Raw genomic sequence first — 11,099 nt, 5'->3', positions numbered from 1 at the left:
GGTTCTTTTTTATACATTTAAAATATATATAGTTATATCATGCTGAGTTTTGTTGTGCTTTTGGTTAATTCCTCATCCACAAAGCACTCCATGGCTCAGCACCACCCTCCATCTCCTCTCTGGTCTCAGTCTACCACCCTACCCATGCCCTCCGCTCCGCTAATGACCTCAGGTTAGCATCCTCAATAATCAGAACCTCCCACTCCCGTCTCCAAGACTTTACACGTGCTGCGCCAATTCTGTGGAATGCACTACCCAGGTTAATACGATTAATCCCCAATCCCCACAGTTTTAAGCGTGTCCTAAAAACGCATTTGTTCAGATAGGCCACACAGGGATAGTTAGGTTAATGCGTTGAGGCGGTAGGCCAATCATAAAAAAAAAACAATCAGGTTCCTCCATCGTGTTCTCATACACGTTATGCAGTTAATAGCCTCTGTGTCTGTACTGCTACATACTAAAGGCCCCGTCTCACATAGCGAGATCGCTAGCGAGATCGCTGCTGAGTCACAAGTTTTGTGACGCAACAGCGACCTCAGTAGCGATCTCGCTATGTGTGACACGTACCAGCGATCAGGCCCCTGCTGCGAGATCGCTGGTCGTGTCGGAATGGCCTGGACCTTTTTTTGGTCGTTGAGGCCCCGCTGACATCGCTGAATCGGTGTGTGTGACACCGATCCAGCGATGTCTTCACTGGTAACCAGGGTAAACATCGGGTTACTAAGCGCAGGGCCGCGCTTAGTAACCCGATGTTTACCCTGGTTACCAGCGTAAATGTAAAAAAAAACAAACACTACATACTCGCCTTCTGATGTCCGTCAGGTCCCTTGCCGTCTGCTTCCTGCTCTCACTGACTCCCGGCCGTACAGTGAGAAGTGAGAGCACAGCAGTGACGTCACCGCTGCGCTCTGCTCTCAGTGTACGGCCGGATCTCAGTCAGAGCAGGAAGCAGACGGCAAGGGACCTGGACACCAAAAGGCGAGTATGTACTGTTTGTTTTTTTTGGTAACCAGGGTAAACATCGGGTTACTAAGCGCGGCCCTGCGCTTAGTAACCCGATGTTTACCCTGGTTACCCGGGTGCTGCAGGGGGACTTCGGCATCGTTGAAGACAGTTTCAACGATGCCGAAGTCGTTCCCCTGATCGTTGGTCGCTGGGGAGAGCGGTCTGTGTGACAGCTCCCCAGCGACCACACAGCGACTTACCAACGATCACGGCCAGGTCATATCGCTGGTCGTGATCGTTGGTAAATCGCTATGTGAGACGGGGCCTTTAGGCTGATAACTGGTTCATGCAGCTTTACATGAACACCCGAGCCTTACACTATGGCTGGTCCAAATAACTAAAGCAATTGTTACCATCCACCTCTCGTGTCTCCCCTTTTCCTCATAGTTTGTAAGCTTGCGAGCAGCAGGGCCCTCATTCCTCCTGGTATCTGTTGTTTATGTGATTATTGTTATGCTGTAATGTCCATTGTCTGTACAAGTCCCCTCTATAAGTTGTAAAGCGCTGCGGAATATGTTGGCGCTATATAAATAAAAATTATTATTACCAGATCACTAATGCTCTATTATCCCACCGCTCTGCCACCAATATGTCATGGTTCACAGGGAAGATACCTTCTTTATCATTCCCACCACTCACCAATTTGATCAGTGCCACTGTATATCACATTAAGAGAACAAAGAATCTCATCAAAGTACCAGTTTTGGCCAGTATTCCATGGGAGGGGGGAATGAGGAGTCTAGGGAGAATTGTCTGCCCAGCATAAAACCATTACAATTCTTCAGGGAGAGATTTAGGATGGACACCACACACACACACACACACACACACACACACACACACACACACACACACACACACACACACACACACACACACACACACACACACACACACACACACACACACAGCAGAAAGAGGGGGGGTCAGAATGGCCCACAGCATATCTGGAAAGCCATGTTATTTGTCCTGACTTTGCTCCATGGGCTGGCTGCACCCTGTAGTGCATTTGTTGCCCCTTTTGCAGCTGTATTTTTGGAGGATTTTCAGTCCTTGTGGTTTTGCTACTAGTTCTGGACATAACACTCTCACAACCCTCCAACCTATTCTAAACTCAGCTGCCTAATCCACCTGTCCCCCCGCTATTCCCCGGCCTCTCCCCATCACCCAGAGACTCCACTACAAAACCCATCCACAACCTGTCTCCTCCATACATCTGTGACCTCGTCTCCCGGCACTTTCCTACACGCAACCTCCGATCCTCACAAGATCTCCTTCTCTACTCCCTTCTTATCTCCTCTTCCCACAATCACATACAAAACTTCTCTCGCGCATCCCCCCTACTCTGGAACTCTCTACCCCAACACATCAGACTCTCACCTACCATCGAAACCTTCAAAAAGAACCTGAAGACCTACCTCTTCCGACAAGTCTACAACCTACAGTAACCACCGATCAACCAAACCGCTGCACGACCAGCTCTAACCTCACCTACTGTATCCTACTGTACCCATCCCTTGTAGACTGAGCCCTCGCGGGCAGGGTCCTCTCTCCTCCTGTATCCTCACCCATCCCTTGTAGATTGTGAGCCCTCGCGGGCAGGGTCCTCTCTCCTCCTGTATCCTCACCCATCCCTTGTAGATTGTGAGCCCTCGCGGGCAGGGTCCTCTCTCCTCCTGTATCCTCACCCATCCCTTGTAGATTGTGAGCCCTCGCGGGCAGGGTCCTCTCTCCTCCTGTATCCTCACCCATCCCTTGTAGACTGAGCCCTCGCGGGCAGGGTCCTCTCTCCTCCTGTATCCTCACCCATCCCTTGTAGATTGTGAGCCGTCGCGGGCAGGGTCCTCTCTCCTCCTGTATCCTCACCCATCCCTTGTAGATTGTGAGCCCTCGCGGGCAGGGTCCTCTCTCCTCCTGTATCCTCACCCATCTCTTGTAGATTGTGAGCCCTCGCGGGCAGGGTCCTCTCTCCTCCTGTATCCTCACCCATCCCTTGTAGATTGTGAGCCCTCGCGGGCAGGGTCCTCACCCATCCCTTGTAGATTGTGAGCCCTCGCGGGCAGGGTCCTCTCTCCTCCTGTGTCCTCACCCATCCCTTGTAGACTGTGAGCCCTCGCGGGCAGGGTCCTCTCTCCTCACCCATCCCTTGTAGATTGTGAGCCCTCGCGGGCAGGGTCCTCTCTCCTCCTGTATCCTCACCCACCCCTTGTAGACTGAGCCCTCGCGGGCAGGGTCCTCTCTCCTCCTGTATCCTCACCCATCCCTTGTAGATTGTGAGCCCTCGCGGGCAGGGTCCTCTCTCCTCCTGTATCCTCACCCATCCCTTGTAGATTGTGAGCCCTCGCGGGCAGGGTCCTCTCTCCTCCTGTATCCTCACCCATCCCTTGTAGATTGTGAGCCCTTGCGGGCAGGGTCCTCTCCTCCTGTACCAGCTGTGACTTGTATTGTTCCCGTTTTTGTTGTAAAGCACCATGGAATAAATGGCGCTATAATAAACAGCGCCTACAGAGTGGGAGAATGGTCACCTCACAGCTGGAGATATCGGCATCTGGCAGATGAGTTAATCTCTTACCAGATATTTTACTGGGGGAGTGGCCTACTCCCTGTAGGACATTGACCAATCATAAGCAGCACCATAGGACCTGTGCTGTCCAGGTCACATGCTTCAAGTCCACAGGTCCTGACAGTGTGCAGCCTGGTGGCAGAGAATACACTCACACAGGAGGCGTCACACTCACACAGGAGGCGTCACACTCACACAGGAGGCGTCACACTCACACAGGAGGCGTCACACACACACACACGAGGCGTCACTCACACACACACGAGGCGTCACTCACACACACACGAGGCGTCACTCACACACACACGAGGCGTCACTCACACACACACGAGGCGTCACTCACACACACACGAGGCGTCACTCACACACACACGAGGCGTCACTCACACACACACGAGGCGTCACTCACACACACACGAGGCGTCACTCACACACACACGAGGCGTCACTCACACACACACGAGGCGTCACTCACACACACACGAGGCGTCACTCACACACACGAGGCGTCACTCACACACACGAGGCGTCACTCACACACACGAGGCGTCACTCACACACACGAGGCGTCACTCACACACACGAGGCGTCACTCACACACACGAGGCGTCACTCACACACACGAGGCGTCACTCACACACACGAGGCGTCACTCACACACACGAGGCGTCACTCACACACACGAGGCGTCACTCACACACACGAGGCGTCACTCACACACACGAGGCGTCACTCACACACACGAGGCGTCACTCACACACACGAGGCGTCACTCACACACACGAGGCGTCACTCACACACACACGAGGCGTCACTCACACACACGAGGCGTCACTCACACACACGAGGCGTCACTCACACACACGAGGCGTCACTCACACACACGAGGCGTCACTCACACACACGAGGCGTCACTCACACACACGAGGCGTCACTCACACACACGAGGCGTCACTCACACACACGAGGCGTCACTCACACACACGAGGCGTCACTCACACACACGAGGCGTCACTCACACACACGAGGCGTCACTCACACACACGAGGCGTCACTCACACACACGAGGCGTCACTCACACACACGAGGCGTCACTCACACACACGAGGCGTCACTCACACACACGAGGCGTCACTCACACAGGAGGCGTCACACTCACACAGGAGGCGTCACACTCACACAGGAGGCGTCACACTCACACAGGAGGCGTCACACTCACACAGGAGGCGTCACACTCACACAGGAGGCGTCACACTCACACAGGAGGCGTCACACTCACACAGGAGGCGTCACACTCACACAGGAGGCGTCACACTCACACAGGAGGCGTCACACTCACACACAGGAGGCGTCACTCACACACAGGAGGCGTCACTCACACAGGAGGCGTCACTCACACACAGGAGGCGTCACACTCACACAGGAGGCGTCACACTCACACAGGAGGCGTCACACTCACACAGGAGGCGTCACACTCACACAGGAGGCGTCACACTCACACAGGAGGCGTCACACTCACACAGGAGGCGTCACACTCACACAGGAGGCGTCACACTCACACACAGGAGGCGTCACTCACACACAGGAGGCGTCACTCACACACAGGAGGCGTCACTCACACAGGAGGCGTCACTCACACAGGAGGCGTCACTCGCTGGTGCTCACAGCCCTTCACTTGTGATGCATGTCGGGGCTTAATTTGGCTGCACACTGCCAGCCAGGACCTGTGGTCATGTGACCCTGATGACATCACAGCTCTTTCTGCACCTGTGTTAGCCCCTGCTTATGATTGGACAGTGTCATACAGGGAGAAGGCCACGCCCCCAGTAATACTCTGGTATTTCCGAATCATAAGAGCCTGCAGTCTTACTCTGCAGCCGCCATTACATCCAGTGCTACATGGACAGTGGCCTCTCACACCTGTGCCCACAGTCACTGTACCACCACCATCCTCAGCCACTGGCACAGACATGAGGACACTTAGCACCTGTGATGGAGGGGACCCGGGAATCCAGTCAGACCCAGGTGGCTCCAGAATCCCCCCCAGGGGGCAGTGACAGACCCCTAGATCTCACCATCTTGGATGTCATGTGACCAGGCAGCACTTCTGTTGTAAAAAGAATTTATTCTGCATGACAAATCAAAAATAAACTCACAAAACACAACTGAGGCGACGGCCGATATTCAAGACATTCCTGAGGGCGCTGCACGGGGCGAGGGGCAACACGCTGACGGAGGAGCAGCTGTACGGGGGCGTCAGGCAGTCCGATGGTGGGAGAAGCGGGTTATACTACAGTATAGGGGCACCGGACAGCGGGATCCCACAGTGCAATAACCAGGGGTGGGGGCTCGTCTGAAGCCTCCTCACCCAATAACATGCCAGGAGGGGGGAGACCCCAATAGTGTACAGTTCAGAGGCTCCCCAGAAACAGGCTGCAGATACCAGGCTAAGGGAGGCCACGGAGAGGCATTAATCCACCTCCTCCATACGAGAAGCGTCCTCTTCACCTTCCAGAGGGGGGATATCATCCGCGACCGGAGCAGCCAACTCCTCCACCGCAGAGTCATCATCATCAATACCTGAGAAAAGAGGAAAGTGTCAGCAAGGAGGACTGCACCAGGGACCACCTCACAGGCAGACACTCCCGGATGGTGCCTCGGCCAGGGGGCCTCTTACCAAGGCCCAGCTTGATCATCCTGTAGATCCGGTTAGAATGTGTCTGAGGGTCATCCAGGGAGAAGCCGGAGGACAGGAGCGCCGTCTCGAAGAGCAGCACCACCAGGTCCTTCACTGCTTTGTCATTCTTGTCGGCATCTGCCTTCTGCCGCAGCGTTTCCACAATGGGATGCTCTGGGTTGATCTCTAGGTGCTTCTTGGCCATCATGTAGCCCATGGTGGAGTTGTCACGCAGAGCCTGCGCCTTCATGATCCGCTCCATGTTTGCCGTCCAGCCGTAGGTGCTGGTGACGATGCAGCAGGGAGATGACACCAGGCGGTTGGACACAGTCACCTGTCAGGACAGATCTTATTAGTGAACAGAATGTCAGAGGGGACGAATTATACAAAGTACAGATGACCCCTAGGAGCAGCAACTGCACAGCCCTTTCTACAGGCCCCATCAGGGACCCGAGACTAAAGGGGCCCCCAGCATTAAATAGGGCCATGAACTGATCACACGTTAGTTTCACTACCAATTTCTAAAGTGGCCCCATGTTGACCTTGCTCCTCACCTTCTCTACTTTCTTGTCCAGTATTTCCTTCATCAGTTTGCAAAGACTCTCAAACTTTGTCTTGTTCTCTTCCATCTTTTTCTTCTCATCCTCATCCTCTGGCAGCTCCAGCCCCTCCTTAGTGACCGACACCAGGGTCTTCCCGTCAAACTCCTTCAGCTGCTGGACACAGTACTCGTCGATGGGCTCAGTCATGTACACAACCTCGAAGCCGCGCTTCCTCACACGCTCCACAAAGGCAGAGTTGGCCACCTGCTCCTTGCTCTCACCTATGGCAACAGGATAGTTAGCAGCAGGTAAAGATGGCGGGTCGAGGGGCAAGATGGTCATGGCAGCAGGACCGTCACTCACCTGTGATGTAGTAGATGCTCTTCTGGTTCTCCTTCATGCGGGACACGTACTCGGTCAGTGATGCCATCTCGTCTCCGGTCTGGGACGTGTGATACCTCAGCAGCTCTGACAGCCTCTTCCTGTTGGTGGAATCTTCATGGATCCCAAGCTGTGCAGGTAGAGACAGTCAGCATGCTGAACATACTCTGCTGCAGCCTGGAATTGGGGGTGTCTGACAATGACCTACCTTCAGGTTCTTGGAGAAGGCCTCGTAGAACTTCTTGTAGTTCTCCTTGTCCTCGGCCAGCTCGGAGAACAGCTCCAGACACTTCTTGACAATGTTCTTCCTGATGACCTTCAGGATCTTGCTCTGCTGCAGCATTTCTCTGGAGATGTTCAGTGGGAGATCCTCAGAGTCCACCACCCCTCGGATGAAATCTGTCAGAGGGAACTCAAGTATCAAACCCACAGAGCAGCATTCAAACCAGTGAAAAAACTACAGCTCCAAGCCAGCAGCGCACAGCGGTCAGGACATGCTGTGAGTCGTGGTGGCCATCTAATGGCACCCGTGGGCAGTAACCCTGAGTCGCATGGTCTACTTACTCAGGTACTCTGGGATGAGCTCGTCGCAGCTGTCCATGATGAAGACGCGCCTCACGTACAGCTTAATGTTGTTTTTCTTTTTCTTGTTCTCAAACAGGTCAAAAGGAGCGCGGCGGGGGATGAAGAGGAGCGCCCGGAACTCCAGCTGGCCCTCTACTGAGAAGTGCTGCAGAGAAGAGCAGCAAGTCAGGACTGCCTCAGCCAAGACCCCTGCCCCTTCCTCAGCCCACCCTTACCTTCACAGCCAGGTGGTCCTCCCAGTCGTTGGTCAGGCTCTTGTAGAACTCTCCATACTCCTCCTGGCTGATGTCATCAGGGTTGCGGGTCCAGATGGGCTTGGTCTTGTTCAGCTCCTCTTGGTCAATGTACTTCTCCTTGATCTTCTTGGTCTTTTTCTTCTTATCTTTTCCCTCCTCCTCTTCGTCAGAGCCCACATCTTCAATCTTGGGTTTGTCCTCCTCGCCTTCATCCTTCTTCTCTTCCTCCTTTTCCTCCTCCTCAGCCTCGTCGTCACTGATCTCCTTTTCTCGCTCCTTCTCCAGCTGTAAGGACACAAACTGTTAATAGTTGGCTCCATCTACAGTACAGCAGCAAGAAACAAATGTCTGCAGTCACTATGGCCCCGATTCGGGGGTCTGCAGCTGCGAGTACTCACATAGAGGGTTATGGGGTACCCGATGAACTGCGAGTGCTTCTTCACTACCTCCTTCACCCGCTTCTCCTCCAGGTACTCAGTCTGGTCCTCCTTCAGGTGCAGGATGACTTTGGTGCCGCGGCCGATGGGCTCACCTGAGACGAGCAGAGATGTGTGGGTACAGAGGCCTCATGTCACAATCCCATCTACAGATCCACGAGACTCACATTGGGGTCTACAATGAGGGGGCCATTAACCCCTTCATGACCAGAGGCATTTTTGTTTTCCGCTCCCCTTCTCAGAGCCATACATTTTTTATTTTTCCATCCATATGGCCATGTGAGGGCTTATTTTTTGCAGGACGAGTTGTACTTTTGAGCGACATCATTGGTTTTACCATGTCGTGTACTCTAAAAACAGGTAAAAAAATTCCAAGTGTGGTGAAATCGCAAAGAAAATGCAATTCCACACTTGGTTTTTTTGCTAGGTTCACTAAATGCCAAAACTGAGCTGCCACTATGATTCTCCAGGTCATTACGAGTTCATAGACAAACATGTCTAGGTTCTCTTTCATCTAAGTGGTGAAAAAAAAATTACAAACTGTTAAAAAAAAAAAAAAAAACACCCGACACCCGTAACGTCTCCATTTTTCGTGATCTGGGGTTGGGTGAGGGCTTATTTTTTGTGCACTGACCTCACGTTTTTAATGATACCATTTGGGGCAGATACATTCTTCATCGGCCGTTATTGCATTTTAATGCAGTGTCACGGTGACCAAAAAAAAAAAAAAAACACAACTGGAGTTTTGACTTTTTCCTCGCAACGCCGTTTTAACGATCAGGTTAATTTTTTTATTGATAGATCGGGCGATTCTGAACACGGCGATACCAAATATGTCTATGTTTGATATTTTTTTGTTTATCATGAATGGGGCGAAAGGAGGGTGGGTTTTTATTTTACTTTTGGCAGGCTTCCGTAGTCTATGGGAGGCTAGAAGCTGCTACAACCCGATCAGCTGACATGGCCCCGGAAAGATGTGGGCTCACCGCCGGACCCCACATCAAACGGAGGGCGTCTGACATCGGTGCACCATTACACCTGATGTTGGAAAGGGGTTAACTATTGACAAACCCACCTGCTCACCTAAGAGAAGAAGGTCAGAAGTCAGGGTCCCCCCCCTGCACATGATCTAAAGCTGAACTCTGCACCCCCCAGATATAAGACCCCTCAACCTCAGACAGGAACCTTCTACTCACCACAGTCAGTCTTGACTGTGAACGAGCCCCCAGCAGAGGACTCCCAGGCGTACTGCTCATCATCGTTGTGCTTGGTGATCACCACAACCTTCTCCGCCACCAGATAAGCCGAATAGAAACCGACACCGAACTGTCCAATCATCGAGATGTCGGCTCCAGCCTGAGGAAAGGAGGCGATAAGAGGGGCTGCCCCCGATAGAGCCGCGCTGAACCCCCCCATAGCATCTTCAGAGCAGCCTCACCTGCAGTGCCTCCATGAAGGCCTTGGTCCCGGACTTCGCGATGGTTCCCAGGTTGTTGATGAGGTCGGCCTTGGTCATGCCGATGCCGGTGTCCAGCAGGGTGAGGGTCCGCTCCTGCTTGTTGGGGACAACATCGATCTTCAGGTCTTTACCGCTGTCCAGCTTGGAGGGATCGGTGAGACTCTCATAGCGGATCTTATCCAGCGCCTGAGAAGAGAGATCAGGAGCCGCCATGACACCCCGCAACCATCACATCCCCCACAACCCAATCACATGCCCCCCCAATCACATCGCCCCCCAGCACTCACATCGGAGGCGTTGGAGATCAGTTCTCGCAGGAAGATTTCCTTATTGGAGTAGAAGGTGTTGATGATCAGAGACATGAGCTGCGCGATCTCCGCCTGGAAGGCGAACGTCTCCACCTCCTCCTCGCCATGATGGATTTCTTCAGGCATCTGGGAAAGACAAGCCCCCAATAGTCAGTAAACTGGAGAGAAGGGGGGCGCCAAGAGACAGAAGTCACAGCAAAGGATGGTGACGCCCCCACCAACACCTGGGGTACACCTCCTCCCGGGCACAGGACCCCCCCACCCCCGGGCACAGGACCCCCCAGACCCCCCCGGGCACAGGACCCACAGGACCCCCCCCGGGCACAGGACCCCCCACCACCGGACCCAGGACCCCCCACCACCGGACCCAGGACCCCCCACCACCGGACCCACCTCCCAGGCACAGGACCCCTCACCACCGGACCCCCCTACTCCCGGGCACAGGACCCCCCACCACCGGACCCCACTACTCCCGGGCTCAGGACCCCCCACCACAGGACCCCCGCCGGCTCACACCTCTGCAGTCTTCGCTCTCGGTATTGACATCTGCAGTGACGTCACACAAACATGGCGGCGCCTTCATTGCCGGCTCCAACCACGTGCCCTGAGGTCTAGAAGATTCCAGGAGGCGGAGTCTGAGCGGAGAACCCGCAGCGCCCCAACCGGAGGACAGCGCCCCGATACTGAGCACCGACCCTCCCCCCAACCCCGGACCGAGCTCCCCCAGAGCACAGCCACAGCCGCGTCCGGTACCTTGTGTGCGGGAACCTGCGCGTCACAGACCTCCGGCGGCGGCGGAATAAAGAGGAGAAGTTCCGGCTGGCAGGCACTTATATAGTGTGCGGCGGCGCACAGGGCAGGATCACTCCGCCTGCAGTGACACGCCCCCTGTACTGCGAAATGTGA

At 54.2% G+C, this 11,099-nt stretch overlaps 1 protein-coding gene across 1 annotated transcript; it reads right to left on the bottom strand.

The window, feature by feature from the left end:
- Nucleotides 1-5,673: 5,673 nt before the first annotated feature.
- Nucleotides 5,674-11,078, bottom strand: HSP90AB1 (heat shock protein 90 alpha family class B member 1). Its single transcript, XM_077281945.1, has 12 exons — nt 10,947-11,078; nt 10,173-10,319; nt 9,865-10,071; nt 9,623-9,782; nt 8,388-8,521; nt 7,969-8,274; nt 7,733-7,898; nt 7,377-7,567; nt 7,151-7,298; nt 6,800-7,068; nt 6,246-6,579; nt 5,674-6,148 (listed from the first exon to the last, which is right to left on the bottom strand). The coding sequence occupies exons 2-12, from the start codon at nt 10,317-10,319 to the stop codon at nt 6,039-6,041; spliced, it is 2,172 nt and encodes a 723-aa protein (XP_077138060.1). The 5' UTR covers nt 10,947-11,078; the 3' UTR covers nt 5,674-6,038.
- Nucleotides 11,079-11,099: the final 21 nt, after the last annotated feature.

The sequence above is a fragment of the Ranitomeya variabilis genome, chromosome 2 (genome assembly GCF_051348905.1).
Source record: "Ranitomeya variabilis isolate aRanVar5 chromosome 2, aRanVar5.hap1, whole genome shotgun sequence".
NCBI lineage: Eukaryota > Metazoa > Chordata > Amphibia > Anura > Dendrobatidae > Ranitomeya > Ranitomeya variabilis.
The sequence above is the reverse complement of the archived record's forward strand: the minus strand, read 5'-3'. Positions and strand labels throughout refer to the sequence as shown.